We start from the raw sequence: 18,867 nt of genomic DNA, 5'->3' as shown, positions 1-18,867 counted from the left end.
ACCTAGACAGAATCCTCCCTCCTCCATCTAGACAGAATCCTCCCTCCCCCATCTCGACAGAATCCTCCCTCCCCCACCTAGACAGAATCCTCCCTCCCCCATCTAGACAGAATCCTCCCTCCCCCACCTAGACAGAATCCTCCCTCCCCCATCTAGACAGAATCCTCCCTCCCCCAGCTAGACAAATCCTCTCTCTCCTCACATAGGCAGAATTCTCCCTTCACTAGGTAAACCCCTTAATCTACATTGACAGAACCCCCAAATTGGCAAAACTCTCTCTCTGCCACATAGACAGAACCTTAACCATCTCCCCATAAAGGAACCCTCACCCCACATAGGAACCTTCTCCTACATAGGCAGAACACTCCTCTATAGATAGTAAGTAGGGCGCAAGCGCAAGCTGCACGACGACCTCGACATGTGCCTCGACCTGGCGCAGGAGAGCGCGCAGCTGGCGCACACCTACACGCAGCTCTACGAGAAGGTAGGACCATAAGCAGGACCCTCCCCCAAACAGAGGCAGAACCTTCCCCCTTATATAGGGTCCTTCTAAATCAGCTACGTTCCGTTTAATGGGAGCATGTATACGTCACACTGAATACGTTCCCAAAGTTTGAGCCAAAAATTCAGGCTAGTTTCCGAGATAATTAAGGAAACAACTTCATTTCTTATCAACCCAATACAACACCCTGTTCAGCTGATTCACTACTACACTGACAAAAATCCGCACGCACACGAGCTTACGTAATGGCCGCCATTGCGCTTGTGCTGCCGTTGGGCCACTGGCCGCGAACACAAGAGTGCCGCCGGACGACGGACCGGGCGCCACACAAGCTATTCTAGGGCTACTACTAGTTATTTAAGGAATTAAATTAAGCAGAAAATTAAAGTTTATTTATTTTTGGTAACATAAAAAAATCTTATGTGGTAAGTACTTATTTAGTGGCCTTAATGGAATGATGTTTATTCAAAAGTTCGTTAAAATACTTTTGCGCTTGTAAAAATCTTTTATTTCAGACGTAGCAACGAAACGAAGCAAAAAAGTTAGTTGCCGAAATCAATGACTTATTTTTATGCCATACACAAATGGGATAGTTACCATGACTATGAAATTTAGAATTACGGTTATTATTACGATAAAGCAGGCACATTTTTCATGTTAATTTTAATCGCTTAATATCCCCTTAGCAAATTAAAAATGTGATTCGTAATTGACTCGATCATAGCAGAAACTAAACGCTATCGAATTATCTACCTGTGATTATCGGCAGGCTTTAGTATTCCGAAGTAAATAAGTAAATAATTGTTCCCAACTATCAATTTTAAACTGAAATAATAATCATTAAAATCATCGTAGAAACAAAAAAAAAATTATAAAAGTAAATAATGATAGTTTTATTATTATTAAGATTAGAAAGAATTTTGGAGTTGACATCCTTATTTATGCGTGGCGGAGTCGGTGGTATCAAAGACAGCCGTCCCTCACAATAGCCGACCGCGCTAGTGTTGTAAGTAAGAACCTCGAGTCTTTAAAGTCTTTATTTTGAGACTTGAGTTTATTTTTAAGACTAGGACTCGTTAGTCACATGAATAAGGGAATAATTGAGTCTTCCGAGTCCTTTCGAGTATTTTAAGTTCTTTGAGCTAGACTGAATCATGACATGAACTTAGTTGGTGTATACTAATAGGCAATAATGAGTGATTTCATATCATCATCCGTATGTTATATCCTTACTAATTGAAAATAAAATAAATCGCACAATACAAATGTAATATCAATAAAATTGCATTAAACGCAAATAATCGAATCAGAAGTATCCATCTAAAGACTGACGATTTTCGTAATCAAAAAGTTAAAACGGTCCAATAAAATAATAAACACACAGTCTTAATTCATAGCTATTTTATTTTCTTCAAACTTTTAATAAGTAAGATTCCAAGACTCGAGTGTCGTATCGTACAACACTAGCCGGCGCGCAGCAAACGAACTTTTAGACACGTGCCGCCGCCTTTTGACACGTGCCGCCGGCCGCCGGCTAGCGCAATGTACACTCACCAAAATAAAATTAAGAAATGCAACAAACTTTTTTTTACTATTCAAATTAAAATTGTGTTTATTGTTAAATCACAGGTACATAAGATAGGTCATAAATAAATACCAAGTTGGAACGGAAATGATTCGGAAATTTTATTTAACTAATTAGGTACCTACCTACCTCATCTACTTTTCTATTGTAATAGAAATGATGACATTAACGATTAATTTAAGAATGGACTTTGATTTAGGATAAATGGAATATCAATACAAACAAATTGAAGAGTTTTATTTGCTTCAATAGTCTAATTTCATGTTTCTAAATATTTGACTAGGCCATTGAATTACCTTCACAAAACAATAAGTTCGATTAATTTTTAATTATTATCTGTTATAGGATATTTTACCATGAAATACTCAACACCATAATTTAGATTCGAATCAATTGAAATCGAAAGCAAGCAGATAAAATAATAAACAAATAAGTTTCTTTTTTGTCGACTGTACGCTTATGCCAACTTTTCGGCTCTTGCTTTGGCGGCGTCGGCGTCTTTGTGTCAACAAAAGGCGTGCGGCTTGTCGGCATTTGTCGGCGCGTGCGCTTTGATTTAATTCAGTTTTTGACTAGCTTTCTTGTGTGAAGGTGCGTTTTGTAGTGCTCGTGAAGTGAACTATGACGCACAGATGCACAAATGCAAATAAATTTACTAAAACGCGCCTTAAAAATCATGGCCTTTGCTGGTTGATTTTTCGATGGTATCGTGAGTTCGTTTTACTGTGATTAACATAAGATAATAAGGATAGACAACGATATGAGAGTAGGCCTGCAACATTGAAGTGATAGCTCGCCCAATCAGTCGATCAGCTTAATCGGCTATCAGCTGTGACGACTGCTGTGAGTTGTTATGACGTGAGTGTAAACAACAAAAAAGTGTGCAGTGGTAGTGAGCGTTGTGTGTGTTGTGTCTCGTGTTCCTGTGCAGAATGAATACACTACAGCTTTGTTGTGTGAGTAAAAAATACAGCATGTTCCATTATGTAAGACGAAATGAATTTTTATTTTTGTTAGAAAATGTAACTTTGTAAAATCATTATAAAACACATACTCAAATTTGGTGAACTTGTTCAGTGTACCGTATAGATGCCCCCATTAAAAGGAATGTAGCTAGTTTAGAAGGACCCTGTATAGTGACATCGCCCTAGGCAAAAGAACCTCCCACATAGGCAAAAAGGCAGAACCATCCACCCTCAAAGAAAGAACCCTCCCCTTCATAGAAAGAACCCTCCTTCCATAATTACGAAGCGAGACATAAGACGACCTCGACATGTGCCTCGACCTGGCGCAGGAGAGCGCGCAGCTGGCGCACACCTACACGCAGCTCTACGAGAAGGTAGAAACATAGAAAGAAACCTTGCATAAAGGCAGAAACCTTGACACCTCCACCTAGACAGAATCCTCCCTCCCCCACATAGGCAGAATTCTCCCCCCACTAGGTAGAACCCTTAGGGCCTTGCCAGTTGGCACACTGGCGGATTACAAGCGGTTTCAAAGCTGAGCGGAGACTCGCGAAAACGTTGCGCATCCGCGGCGCATCGCCGCTCCGCTTTGAAACCGCATGTAATTCGCCAGTGTGGCATCTACATAGACAGAACCCCCACTTTGGCAAAACCCTCCCTCTTCCATAGACAGAATACCCCATATAGGCAGATCCCCCCCCCCCCCCCTTATACAGACTGCAGACTACTACGTAGCAACCTCCATCTCACAGAGTCGAGCGTTAATATCTATACGCTCCCAATTTTACAATGTCCAAGAATATTAAAAGTTTTCCAATCCAATTTGACGTCTTTATTTATTATGCTTTCCAGATGCAATCCGAGGGTGTGTTCAACTACGTGCCATACTCGTGGGTCTCCCTGGTCCACGTCAAGACTGAATATTATAAAGGTACCTACATAATATTTCTAAAGATTTATTTTTATATTTCTCTTCTATATTCAAAACAGCCGGTACAGCCGTGTGATTCCATTAGTGTAGATAGAACCACCCCGGTCATCCCGTGGATTTCACTGGAGGCGACTGAGGGAGAAATATGCGAACACCAGGTCTCCCCAACCCGGTCATGCCTAAACCTTTTTTTTGTGACCGGTCATCCGTTTTCCACAGGTGGGAATTCGATCCTCAACTTCGAAGTCGTCCTGTGTTCTTCGATTAATTTCGTTGGACATTACATGCCCTGATAATGATGACCCAGATATTTTTTTAGTCAGTAAATAAATGATTTATTATTCTTATTTCAGCGCTAGCACACCAATACTGTGCAACTGGTTTGCTGAACGCGCCATCTGGTGTCAGGGCGCGGGAACGGCTCGCGGCTCTGTACTCGCCAGGCGGGGATAGAAACGTCGACAACGGTGAGTGAAAACTAACGCTGAGTTGCACCACCTAACTTTCAAAGTCAAAGTCAAAGTCAAAATTTCAAAAGTCAAAGTCAAAGTCAAAATTTCTTTATTTGTTTAGACTAATAAATAGTTCTTACAAATCGTCATATTGCTCTTAAGGAGCCTCTACATGTCTCATAATCTTTTTACCCTACCAGCGCTTCGAGACCAACATTTGGCAAGTGCTGAGAAGAAGCTTTGACCGTAACTATAACGATAACCGGTGTTTTTATATGGATTATGACATATTATTGACCTTTGTTAAGGTTAAAGTAAGATGGTGCAACCCAGCCTAATAATATATTAAAAGATTCAAGACAAAACACCCGACATTTCTTTGTAGGCGCCGAAAACAAATGTCGGGTGTTTTCCAAATTTTGAAAAAAAAAAAAACGTTTCGGATCTCGCTCGCCGATTGGCGCAGTTACACTATGCGCGAACTTGATAGAAACTTGCGCAAAAACGTGCACAAAAGTACGGGCAACGCACGGCAAAACGAACTGAACGTGTTTACACTATCTGATTCGATCAAGTTCGGCAAAGTGTACTACGCCATAGGAGTAACTATAACGCTATCCACATCAATTGTCGGTTGTCGGGGCCATTATCGCAAATTCAAATTATAATATTTTGCTAAAATGGATTTACATCAGTAGGTGTTACAATTCAACAAGAGATTCGTCGACGTCCATCGTATATAGTCGCTTCCGTGAAAATGGCACCAACCAGCTCGACTGGAGTGGTGTGAACAGAACCGCCGATGCCTGGTTAAGATCCGGCCCGTCACCTGACAAGTATGAACAAGCTCTTAGGGCTCAAACCATAGAGAAATACTATGCTTTCTAGGCTGGTTGTAATATTTATTTCAACATTCCAGGCTCAGCCAACCCTCCCTCGCTGAAGGACCAGGAGTTGGACTACATGGCGCTGGGACGAGCTCACCTGGTGGAAGCACTGGCCTTGTATGAGGAAGCGCTGAGGCTGCAGAGAATGTGCAGGTAATTCAACACTATCCATCTTTTATAATGCGAAAAACTAGGGACTGGAATTTGTTGCTACTGTCTTTCCCGAGCACTATAATCAGGCCTCTTCAAGGCGAGAGTGAATAGGGCAGAATGCACCCTACCATCCTAGACTGCATCTCACTGAACATCAGGTTCCATTTCAGTCACATACCTGCCTTGTTCTGGATAAGAAGAACTTTCATCCACAATGGAGTGTACGTGTACACTGCTTCAGAAATAATGGATAGTGAATGGACTTTGCCTGGCTAGTTCACACTTATTGCATAACTTTTTTTAAATTCTTCTCAACCCGATCCTGTATGTTGTCCCGAAGTGGTTGTTTACCACTTTGCCCTGTAAAGGACCTATAATGATAGTAAAGAAAAATTAAATTTTTATCTGTTGTGAATTGTGATACACTGTACTCATCAACGAAACTGTAATCCAAAATCTGCGCTGTCTTTTGGAATAACAAAGTCGTATAACTTTCCTAAAACATTTCTGTAAAGTGGATGTAAACGCTACTAATAACCGGTCATTATGTAAATCATTGGGGGAGACCTTTGTTCAGCAGTGGACGTCCTATGGCTGAAATGATGATGATGATGATGATTAATCTATCTGCTTTCAGGGAACTCCGCGGCAAAGAGGCGTTATCACGAGCGGTGCGGGCGGCGTTGGAACGCGCGGCGGCGGCGCGGGCGCTGGACGGCCGCGAGCCAGACTTCGCGGAGCTCATCGACGCGCCGCACATACTGCGTAAGTGTACCTTATCGTTTCAGCCAAATGACGTCCACTGCTGGACAAAGGCCTCCCCCAAGGTTTTCCACAATGAACGGTCCTGCGCTGCCCGCATCCAGGCTCTTCCCGCGACCTTTACCAGATCGTCGGTCCACCTAGTAGGAGATTCCCTGCGTGATCGAATCAGAAATGAGGAGATCCGCAGGAGAACCAAAGTAACCGACATAGCTCGCAGAATTGCTAAAATCAAGTGGCAGTGGGCGGGGCACATAGCTCATAGAGACGATGGCCGTTGGGGCAGAAAAGTTCTCGAGTGGCGACCACGGGCTGGAAGACGTAGCGTGGGCAGGCCTCCTACTAGGTGGACCGAAGTGTACCTTATGTGTATGAGAATAGAGTCGAATTTTGAATGACAAACTTTAACCTCGCCGAGATGTCAGTCGCGCCGCACTGCGTTAGTAGTCTTATACGTATGAGGATAGAGTAGAGTCGTTATTTGAATGACCGGTATAGATCTTCTTCACGAAGATGTTGAATCGTCGGAATAATGCGTTGTACAGTCACGGAATGAAAAGGTTCGTCAGTTTTAAAATTGATTCCTTCAACGAATTGCGAGCACATATTACCTTTTGAAACTATGTTACAGAATAATCTCGAGTTAGAGAAAATAATCTTTAACTGTTCGTCAGTAAAGTTCAAAATTATTCAGATCAAAGTTGTTTGATGATGTATCTTGTCAAGAAGATTATTATGATTGATAAACTAAAACCTTCTTGTTGGTTCAACCTGCCATTATTATTTCTATTAAATTAAAAAAAAACTACATTTTGTAACATTGCATGGGATAGAAAATTAAACAAGCAAAACCTTATTCGTTATCAAACGTCATATTTATTTCAATGTTAGCAGCACTGTTTCTTGCACTGTTAGGTTGGCAGGTTTGACTCTTACAGTACCTAGTGCAAGCGAAAACCGACACTAAGGTGACGAACCTTTTCATTCCGCGACTGTACCTTAACCTTATGCATAAGAGGATAAAGTCGCTATTTGAATGACCGCCTTCTCTAACTGACCGACAATCCTCGATTATTTGTAAATAGTGTCGATCACCTCAATAAATATGGCAGGGAATGAAATCAGTGGGCCTATAAAAAGTAACAGTCGCGACAGTTTTTATTTCGAAATCGCTTCACAATACTTACAAAAATAACGCCAGAGCGAAATGATGTCTAAATCACAAGTTCTGTCACTTTTTTAACTTTGTCCAGTGCTCTTATTTAACCACAACATTATTATATTGTTTTAAGACTGCGAAAGAGGGTAGATCGACATCATTTGTACTAAGCATTGCTGTGGCGAGGTAGTATGTAGTAACTCTGGTGCAAAGGCTCACTAATTTTTTAAATTGTTTTTTTCCTGTGGGAACCTATAAGTGGTTTACTTGTTGCCTATCTTATGTCATTATTACACACTGTAAAACCCTTGTTTTCCTGAATAAATAAATGTCTGCCCGCCAGTTTCCACAGTTGTCATGGCGCTTGCAACAGTGCCGAAATATCAGAAACTCATAATTAAGGTACTAGCAATCCCATCAATAATTACAACATTATTATTTTCCTCCGCAGCATCATCGAAGTTCCAGCTAGCGCTGACTCCTCCGGACTTCGCCCAGCACCGCGTGGACGAGCTGTTCCGGCCGCTCGGGCCCATCGCGGTGTTCTCGGCCAAGCGGCACTGGAGCGCGCCGCGGCTGCTGCAGCTGCAGAAGCAGGACAAGCGAGGTAACTACAACACTCACGCCCGTATTCACAAACATTACTATGAGGTCTCACAGTGCGCGTGGACGCACAGGGGGACACATGAACCAATCACAGACCTCTATCCAACACTGTGCGTTCGATTTGCTGCTTCACATAAACAAGCATCGAATATGAGCGTCATACAGTTTCGTGTTTGTACCGCTAACACTCATCTACACTCATACAATGGGTCGTACTCCCGGTTGGTTCTACTCCAGAAGCAAGATTAGCGAGGTAACCATACTAAAACACTCATCTACGTTTGATAATAGCGTTGCTAACGCTCACACTTCCGACTGCGTTCACCCCTGCCGACTGCGTTCACCTCTGCCGACTGCGTTCACTCCCGACTGCGTTTACCCCTCTCAACTGCTTTCACCTTTACCGACTGCGTTCACCCTTTCGAACTGCGTTCACTCCTCCCGCCTGCGTTCACCCTCCCGACTGCGTTCACCCCACCCAACTGCGTTTACCCCTCCTGACTGCGTTCACCCTCCAACTGCGTTCACCCCTCGACTGCGTTCACACCCTCCCGACTGCGTTCACCCCTTTCAACTGCGTTCATCCCTCCCGACTGCGTTTACCCCTTCGACTGCGTTCACCCCTCCCTTCTGTTACCTGCGTGTTGTAGTTACAAGCGAGGTAACTACAACACGCAGGTAACAGAAGCAGGACAAGCGAGGTAACCACAACACTTAGGTAACAGAAGCAGGACAAGCGAGGTAACTACAACACGCAGGTAACAGAAGCAGGACAAGCGAGGTAACTACAACACTTAGGTAACAGAAGCAGGACAAGCGAGGTAACTACAACACGCAGGTAACAGAAGCAGGACAAGCGAGGTAACTACAACACGCAGGTAACAGAAGCAGGACAAGCGAGGTAACTACAACACTTAGGTAACAGAAGCAGGACAAGCGAGGTAACTACAACACGCAGGTAACAGAAGCAGGACAAGCGAGGTAACTACAACACTTAGGTAACAGAAGCAAGACAAGCGAGGTAACTACAACACGCAGGTAACAGAAGCAGGACAAGCGAGGTAACTACAACACTTAGGTAACAGAAGCAGGACAAGCGAGGTAACTACAACACTTAGGTAACAGAAGCAGGACAAGCGAGGTAACTACAACACTTAGGTAACAGAAGCAGGACAAGCGAGGTAACTACAACATTTAGGTAACAGAAGCAGGACAAGCGAGGTAACTACAACACTTAGGTAACAGAAGCAGGACAAGCGAGGTAACTACAACACGCAGGTAACAGAAGCAGGACAAGCGAGGTAACTACAACACGCAGGTAACAGAAGCAGGACAAGCGAGGTAACTACAACACGCAGGTAACAGAAGCAGGACAAGCGAGGTAACTACAACACTTAGGTAACAGAAGCAGGACAAGCGAGGTAACTACAACATTTAGGTAACAGAAGCAGGACAAGCGAGGTAACTACAACACTTAGGTAACAGAAGCAGGACAAGCGAGGTAACTACAACACGCAGGTAACAGAAGCAGGACAAGCGAGGTAACTACAACACGCAGGTAACAGAAGCAGGACAAGCGAGGTAACTACAACACTTAGGTAACAGAAGCAGGACAAGCGAGGTAACTACAACACGCAGGTAACAGAAGCAGGACAAGCGAGGTAACTACAACACGCAGGTAACAGAAGCAGGACAAGCGAGGTAACTACAACACGCAGGTAACAGAAGCAGGACAAGCGAGGTAACTACAACACGCAGGTAACAGAAGCAGGACAAGCGAGGTAACCACAACACTTAGCTAACAGAAGCAGGACAAGCGAGGTAACTACAACACGCAGGTAACAGAAGCAGGACAAGCGAGGTAACTACAACACTTAGGTAACAGAAGCAGGACAAGCGAGGTAACTACAACACGCAGGTAACAGAAGCAGGACAAGCGAGGTAACTACAACACTTAGGTAACAGAAGCAGGACAAGCGAGGTAACTACAACACGCAGGTAACAGAAGCAGGACAAGCGAGGTAACCATACTAAAAACACTCATCTACGCTCAATTGTAGCGTTCACCCCCGACTGCGTTCACCGGACTGCGTCACCGGACTGCGTTCAAACGATTGCGTTCACCCGACTGCGTTCACATCTCCCGACTGCGTTCACCTTTACTGATTTCATTCACCCCTCCCCACTGCGTTCACCTTTCTCGACTGCGTTAACCCCTCACGACTGCGTTCACTCCTCTCGACTGCATTCACCCCTGCCGACTGCGTTCACTCCCGACTGCGTTCGCTCCCGACTGCGTTCACCCCCTTACTGCGTTCGCTCCCGACTGCGCTCATCCCTGCCGACTGCGTTCACGCCCGACTGTATTCACTCCCGACTGCGTTCACCCCTGCCGACTGCGTTCACACCTCCCGACTGCGCTCACCCCTCCTGACTGCGTTCACACCTCCGAACTTCGTTTACCCCTCTCAACTGCTGTTACCTTTACCGACTGCGTTCACCCCTCCGGACTGCGTTCACTCCTCCCGACTGCGTTGACCTCTTCCGACTGCGTTCACCCCGACTGCGTTCACATCTCCCAACTGCGTTCACCCCTCCCAACTGCGTACGACCTTCCCGACTGGGTTCACCCCTCCCGACTGCACTCACCCCTCCCGACTGCACTCACTCCTCCCGACTGCACTCACTCCTCCCGACTTCGCCCAGCACCTAGGACGACCTGTTCAAAAGCAAGATAAGCGAGGTAACCATACTAAAAACACTCATCTAAGTGCTGCAACTCCTGTGTAGCCAGGATCTACAGCTTGACCGCGATAATTAGATTGTGTTGTAACACGACTTTACTCATGGTACTCGTGACTAACCAGTTTTTCATACATTTTGAAAGAAAGAAAAAAAGAAACTTACATTTATTACGATGAACATCACTTTCCTAATTATGAATAATATTACAAGGAAAAAAAAGTGAACTGAGCAGTTTCACCCTGTCGCAACAGCGATGCCCATCGCAATGGGACCACAGTATTTAAATGTATTTACTGTGATGGAACCGTACTCAGCATATGCCGTGGCCCTCGGCGAGGAAGGCCACGACGCTGGTTTTCAGTGTGCCCCATGCCGAGTGGATTTTTGACTTCATAAAATATCGTGAAATGTCTTTGTATTTTTTACATAAACTTTTAATTTCAGGATCCAGAAGAATACGGAACGGCCGCGACGAATACACAGAAGACAAATCAAGAAAGAGCGAGAAACGGGATAGATCAGAAGACAATAGCACGTACTACAACCAAATAATCAGAAGCGACGAGAAATACACAGAAGAATACGACAAGAAGAAACTGCACAGGGTGATGAAACAAAACGGGGTTTATATCAACAGTTACAATAACAATAATAATTACGAGTATCATCCGAAAGTGCTGGATTACGAGTCCAATTCGTATAGGAATAATGTGAATGATACCTTCGTTAAGGAGAACGGTGTGAAGAATGGCGATGTTAATGGCAAGGTAAGTGTAATTCAGAGCAATTTTTACGCTCTTTTGTTTGACTGTAATGTTTTAAAAAAAGGATTCTTTAAATACACGTTTTAAGAGCATTCCTGTGTACCTATTTTTTCCCTTAAAATGATTCAAGAGAAATCGACCTACACTCCCCATAACTTAATTATCAGGTAATTTAGAGTCTTGACGGACCGCAATCTTCTTAATTTTACGAGTTGCTAATGAAGGATTTGGCCTGCATTAGACAGACGTGTAGACGGTTTGAGTAGAGTCTTCAATTCTTTAATACCTCAGCTACACTACTCGCGAAGTTGGCCGAAGTAAGATAGTGTAGGTAGACACGCATTTCACTTCGCCTCGAGCAAACTCAACATCCGATAACAGATTGCTGTCGCCGAGTCAAAGGGCTTACTCTCGGCTAACTTCAATAATTTTCGTATAAAACCTATCTCTTTCCAGCCTACCAAAAATGGGAGGGAGAGGCGAAAAGGCGACCTGCGTCGGGTGGCCAGCGAATACAACGTGTCGAACTCGAAGACGGACGACGAGGGCTTCGGATTCTCAGTGAGGGGCGACGCGCCCGTCGTCATAGCAGCCGTGGAGCCCAACTCCTTGGCTGATGTAAGTAGTTACTTCTCTTCGTCGCTACATTCTTGCTAGAGTGGTCGTGGTCGTCACACCAGGTCCGGTGACAAGCCTCACAATCCGTCGCCATTCCTCATCTTTGACATCTACTTACCCTATGAATCACTATGCTTGCAAAATGCATCTTACGACTTTGCTGAAAACTTGGAGCTATGACAAGACTGAAACATGTTTGCATGAAATAAACTAAGGTAAAGTTAAAAAATTAAATCTAATATAATTTACAATATAGGCTTCCCTAAACGAAATTAACCTAAAATTAATATTAATTAAATAATATGCAATCACATAACTTAACTTAACTTTTCATTAAATAAATTAGCAAAATTACTACTACATAATAACCACACACACACATACACACACACACACACACACGCGCGCACACATACGCACGCACACACACACACATACACACACACACATACTTTTTTTCAGTTCCTACTAAAATAAGTCAATAGATATGCAATGGTATTTCCTAGCTGTATAATTTCATAATGTAAATCATTGGAGAGCGGGGTTTTCTAACACAAGTATCTACTTATACTTAAAAGAAAACCCCAATCGAAACCCTGTTTTTTTAAACCTGATTCTGAATCAACAATTTTGTATTTTTGTATTGTATCCTCCCGCACTGCAGCCTTTCTTGTGCACTCGTAGAGTGGACTATTGAGTGCGGTTTTGAACTGGTCAGTCCAGCGCATGGGCGACCTGCCGCGCGCAATATAAGTAGTAGACCCAAAGCCTCACCCCTCAATACAATAGGGCACCAAAACGCAAACTTGGCGGCGCACTGTAGCAGATAAGAAGAAGAAAATCGGCAAGACTTAAGGCTAATTTACACGTAACTTTATTTTACGCGATTAAATTGCATGTAAACAGTACTTACTACTTATTTAGTTGCCAACTACCTAACTTGCAATTTACTACTAAATTGTGTGTTTACACGCAATTAATCACTTAAAATTAAGTTAAAGTTACCTACTTAGCTACTTAATACGTGTAAATCCAGCCTTTAGAGCAAGCGAGATCAAACGCGAAGCTCAATTCCGAACGCGATGGAGGACTGTTGTGGACGTCTGCCCCATCTAGGGGACATAGGACATTAATGCCCGTTTTTACCATCAATCCCATATTTTTAAGTGACCCTATGAATATACCTACCATAGGGGTCACTTAAAAATTAGGAATTGATGGTGAAAACGGGCATAAGTCAAGTAAAGGGCAGCTTGATACCAATAAATAAAAAAATCCCTTAAGACAACTTTTTCGCCATGGCGGCGGTGGAGCCCAACTCTTTGGCTGATGTACGAGTCAGTAGTTTCAATCTGGCTAGATAAAATCTTATCGACCATACGACAAATGTATGGGTTTATCGCGCAATATCGATAAAATGCCTCAATAAACGTTTATCGCAGCACGCATCCTAGGCCTACAGGAATGATTTTTGTTTAGTTTTTGCTCTCATGAAATTCAGTTTGATAAAGATCGTTAAGTATAAATTATAGCTTACAATGTTGCATCGTGTATGAACGGGTGTTAGTCAATTTGCCCAAAAAATTAAGCAATAATAAAAACAAAACTGCATTGTGATAATAGATGGAAAACTGGAAAGGCAGTTAAGTATTGGCAGCAAATTACATTCCTTTACAATGCAGAAATCAAACCGTTCTTGGTTTGACAAGAAATCTAAATATATGTGACTGACTGACTGACTGACATAGTGATCTATCAACGCACAGCCCAAACCACTGGACGGATCGGACTGAATTTTACGAAACTCCACCCCTAAGGGGGTAAAACGGGATCCACGCGTACGAAGTCGCGGGCGGCCGCTAGTGTATAACTACTAAGGCTTAGCACCTTCACACATGTTTCTAAATTATTTTTTTAAACAAATCTGTACCTTATTAAGAGCTAATAAAGACTTTCGTTCCAGATTGGCGGTATGCGTGAAGGCGACTTCATAATCTCCATAGGCGAAAAGGATGTCAAGTGGAGCTCCCATGAGGAGGTGGTGCGACTCATACAGCAGGCTGGAGACACCCTCACCATGCGGCTCGCGACGCCCATGGATAAGAGCTTGTTGAAGGTAACATCATCATAAAAAAATATTTTTGGACAATTCCACACAGCGCCATCTACTTAGCCCCAAAGTAAGCAACTTATGTTGTGTTATGGGTGCTAGGTTGTAAAGGTCTTAAACAATCAGCGAGACTGATTTGTATGCTCTATCACAGCGGTTCCCGAAAGGTGGTCCGCGGAACCCTGGGGTTCCGTGGAAAGGCCGCAAGGGTTCCGTATAAAATATTATCCCACGTTTAGTGACCGACGTTGTTCGCGCGCACCGACTTGTTTACGCACAAGGGAGGGGCAGGGCGTGCGGGCGGAGTAGTACGGGGGTTCCGCTAGGAAAAGTATAATAAATTAGGGTTCCTTGGCAAAAAAAAATTGGGAAACCCTGCTCTATCACGTCATAATTATGTCAACATCACCCCTCCCGTGCCGCTCCCATCCTATTCCTCAGGCACTGACTGACGCCCGTATTCACAAACAATTCTTGCTTAAGTGAAGCAGCAATTCGAACGCACAGCGATGAATAGAGCTCTGTGATTGTTTCATGTGTCACCCTGTGCGTCCACGTGCACTGTGAGACCTCATAGTAATGTTTGTGAATACGGGCGTGAGATAAGCGCTACACCTAAAAAACTAATATAGTCGGTAAAGAGCCCATGACAGATGATGCCTGCCTTCACATTATAAAAAAGCTGCTGTCGCGCTTCTGACATCTAAATGTGAAAGCGCTCTAATACTTGTATTTCAAACGTTTTCCAGGCGTCCCCAGAGACCCCTCGGCAGTCGAACTCCAACCAGGGATCCGTATCAGCAGCGTCGACAGCGTCCAGCGGTTCCACAGCGGTCACCGCGCGCTCTTCGGCGAGACGGGCGCCATCTTGGAACCCGTTCCGACGTCACACAGCGCGCGACAACAGCTCGCATCGCGGATCGCATACCAGCAACGTCATTTTCAGATAATGTTTTTAGGGAGCTTATGGATCGTTTCATCCACGAAGTCGCGCCCCACCATTCTTCCGCTAATGTTCGAGTGTTATCGGTACACGCTAAATTATCCATGAGTGCACACGCACACTACAATAATGACGCTCGGATTGCTCGGATTAAATTCCCCGCACCCCGCGTTCCTTCGACCAAAAATTGGTGGGGCGCGTCTTCGTGGATGAAACGGTTACACATTGCAGCGGTATAAACGCGCGTTTTACAGTCGCGTGTGTGTAAAGACATGTTTTGCGACTGTATCGATGCTGTAAAAAGTCGCAATGTAAAAGGACCTCTATCGGTGCACAGTGGGTTAGCAGAGATGTCGGGCGAAAAAAGTCTTCTAAGGGCTGATTTTTCGATCGTCAGATATCTATGTATTAACTAAAGAATAAATCTTGTCCTTTTGACATATTTCCCAAACTGTCAATGTACCAAACTTCTTCAGTTAAAAGTTATCCGACGATTGAAAAATCGGCACTAAGTTCTCTAGACAAACTTTTCCAATAAAAATTAAATAAGATTCTAGTACTGAAATTTAATTCAGTTACTTAATTGAACTAAGTTTCAGTGATAGAATTTACTTTACGAACGTTATCAAGGTAGGCAGTAGGTACTTACAGATTTCAAACCACAGATTTTCAACAAAAAGTCGAGGCAATGTCTAACAGAGCACAGACAAGCTTTAAATGCATGAATAACAGCATTTTTTTAGGCTATGTAAATAATATTAATATTTCTTGACTTGGTCTGTCTTTTTAATAATTTTACAAGAAGACAGATTACAGGACAAGGACAACGTTATCTGTGCTGTTTGATTTTCCCGCGTAAAAAGTCGGTGCGCCATAGACTAAAATACTTTTTATTTTTAAATCAAACTAAAGTTGCTGCCTACTGCATTGGATTGAGAAGAAATGTTATTGATGACATAATATTCGCCGAATCGCTTGCATCTCAGCTTATAGTAAATGTGATGTAGATACGAATCTTTACATAGATAGCTAATGGATAGACTGCCTTTATCCGTAGTATTTAGGTAGGTAAGAACACTATCTTTTATTAACGAAATCTTACCATCACGTTATCAATCACTGTGCATACGTTAAAAATTCATTCCCGCCAGCTTTCAACAGATGGCGTTAGTCATACGATAGCCATTGAGCTTTGTTTTTTGTTTTTAGCTATTTTAATACTTACAACGCCATCTGTTATCTAGATTGCGTATTAGTGTTAAAGATTCAATCCCAAACACGTTATAGATTATATTCCGTCTCTATTTAGTATTAAACTGCTGAAAGTGTGAAAAAGATCATGATTCCACAACAAGGAAAACGTTTTTGTTATTATAAAGTAAAATTAAGAAAATAATTTGGATTAAAACGATTTTTTCATGTCGCGTGTCGTGGATTCTGAACAGAAGCTGTGCTCTGGCATACGCAACTATTATATATTTAGGTTCCTAAATATATATTTAGATTATGGGGACCTAATCTCGGCTATGATGTTCCAAAGGGTTATAATATATCTTATCTATATCTTTATTGTTACTGTTTTTAAGTTTATCTCTCTTTTTTCGTTGCAAAGTTAATAATATATCTTGGAGCACGTACTTAATACCTTAGTTTTACTTGTAAAAAATACCTTTCATTATTTCCGTAGAAATTAAGTTATTTTAATGAATTATATCTAATGATGTTACGGCCATTCCTTATTTTTCTCATGTAATTCACTTATCTACACTAGAACTATTGTTTGTTTATATTAAGAAAGACATACATTTTAATAAATTACTTCGTCTCTTACATACCTAAGTATGCATATGAAACTATTTAAAAAAACTCCTCATCTTTGCCTGCTTTCCATAATCAAACCCAATCCAAATCCGTCAACTTTCAAATTGCAATCTGTTTTTGGTCAAAATATCCACATTTTCAATGCTTTTACATTTTCATATAGTTTTTACGACTATGTAAGTCGATGAAGCACATTATGTCGTACCCTGAGTGTCCGAGCAACTGCACTCAGGATTTAATGAATGCTGCTGACAACGCCACTCTTGTATCGGAGTTTTGGGCTGACACTATGTAGGTTTTTTGTCGACACTTTAAGAAGAAGAAGAATGTAAGTGTAAGTAAAAGCATCGAAAATTGTGGATATTTGATCGAAAACGGATTGGAATTGCCAGTTGATGACGGATTTTGATTAGGATTAATTATGGCAAGCGGGCAATAACGTTCTTGTGATGGTAAACGATGCAACCATTGCTTTCATATTATCTTTTCTCCACACTTACCTACTTGGTTTACGGAGACTGTCGCTTCTTTATTTAATTTTAAAAGACGTGCACAGTTATGTTTTGTTTGAAGGGTTGGTTTTATTTCACTATTTTTTATTTTATAAACGAGGCAGGTTCTTCAACATATCATTTTATTATTATAGTAAATATCTACTAAACACAATCGCTAGCATTATTAACTAAAGACTAAAAATAATGCTTAAAACCACAATTTAGTTTGGTTGTTGTTTTGGAGATAGTACGTATTTGAGTTTCGATGTCACAATATATTCTTGTTAAGTGTCTAACAGTATTTTAATTATTATACGAAATTGTCATGAACTGGTTGCGATTGAATAAAAAAGCTATCGATCCTTTTTTTAATTGATTGATCGCAACCAAAAAACGATTATAGTTTGTAGGTTAATTGAATACTATAAGACTATGGAAATTGTAAAAAGTAAATAAGAGTGAATAAAATTAAAAGAGTGTATCTATGTAAAAAATATACTACAGTTATGATTGTATAAATTGTTGTAATGTAATCTTGGTAATCAATAAAGGTTATTTAAAGGCTTTTTTGTTTAATTGCGTCTAAATAAGCAAGGGGGCTTAGGTAATAATTTTAAAAAATCTGGCATGTACGATTACTTAAACATGAAAATAATTCATACTTGACTTCACTAGAAACACAAGTATGTATTTAGCTTACTACGACAAGTATGACGAAAAGGTATTACTGGGACTAAGTCCTAATTTTTGCAATACGAATATTTCTGATGTGCTGTTCAGTTCTTATGGTCATGTCGTGGACATTATTTTTTGCTAATATGATTTCTTTTGTTTCCCCTACTGTTTCATAAAATATTTTAAGAGTAGGCGCACACCGTTGATTTTTCGTCGGCCGATAGTTTAGTCGGGCAGTTGATCAGTATGGGCATGTATGGGAGTGCGCACACTATGCCGATTCGATTTGGCCGATTCTTCATACAAATTAAAATCGGGCACAACTATCGGCAAACTAAAAAAACCGGCCAAGTGCGTGTCGGACTCACGCACAAAGGGTTCCGTACCATTGATTTATGATTTTTTTTTTATTTATTTGTAAGAAAGATTAAGCGGTAATAAGCGGTTTACGATTTACGAAGTATTAAAAAAAACTACTTACTAGATCTCTTTCAAAACAATTTTCGTTGGTAGTTTTTATAGTAATGTACATCATGTTTTTTTTAGATTTTTCATTTTCTTATTTTAGAAGTTAGAGGGGGGAGGGACCAACTTTTTTCCACTTTGGAAGCGTCTGTCACGCAAACTATTCGGTTTAGAAAAAAAATATTTTAGAAACCTCGATATAATTTAAGACCTATCCATAGATACCCCAT

General features: G+C 41.8%; 1 protein-coding gene across 1 annotated transcript in view; it reads left to right on the top strand.

Moving 5' to 3' along the window:
• LOC135082819 (rhophilin-2) overlaps positions 1–18,061 on the top strand; it is a 107,794-nt gene extending 89,733 nt beyond the window's left edge. Inside the window, exons 9-17 of the mRNA XM_063977583.1 lie at positions 3,905–3,983; positions 4,337–4,440; positions 5,381–5,475; positions 6,113–6,240; positions 7,848–8,003; positions 11,192–11,514; positions 11,968–12,129; positions 14,093–14,245; positions 14,989–18,061. Coding sequence (XP_063833653.1) covers positions 3,905–3,983; positions 4,337–4,440; positions 5,381–5,475; positions 6,113–6,240; positions 7,848–8,003; positions 11,192–11,514; positions 11,968–12,129; positions 14,093–14,245; positions 14,989–15,189 — 1,401 coding nt within the window. The 3' untranslated portion in view covers positions 15,190–18,061. The remainder of the gene's footprint in view (positions 1–3,904; positions 3,984–4,336; positions 4,441–5,380; positions 5,476–6,112; positions 6,241–7,847; positions 8,004–11,191; positions 11,515–11,967; positions 12,130–14,092; positions 14,246–14,988) is intronic.
• Positions 18,062–18,867: the final 806 nt, after the last annotated feature.

Source organism: Ostrinia nubilalis, chromosome 22 (genome assembly GCF_963855985.1).
Source record: "Ostrinia nubilalis chromosome 22, ilOstNubi1.1, whole genome shotgun sequence".
NCBI classification, from domain to species: Eukaryota; Metazoa; Arthropoda; class Insecta; order Lepidoptera; family Crambidae; genus Ostrinia; species Ostrinia nubilalis.
This window is presented reverse-complemented; position numbering and strand designations above follow the sequence as displayed.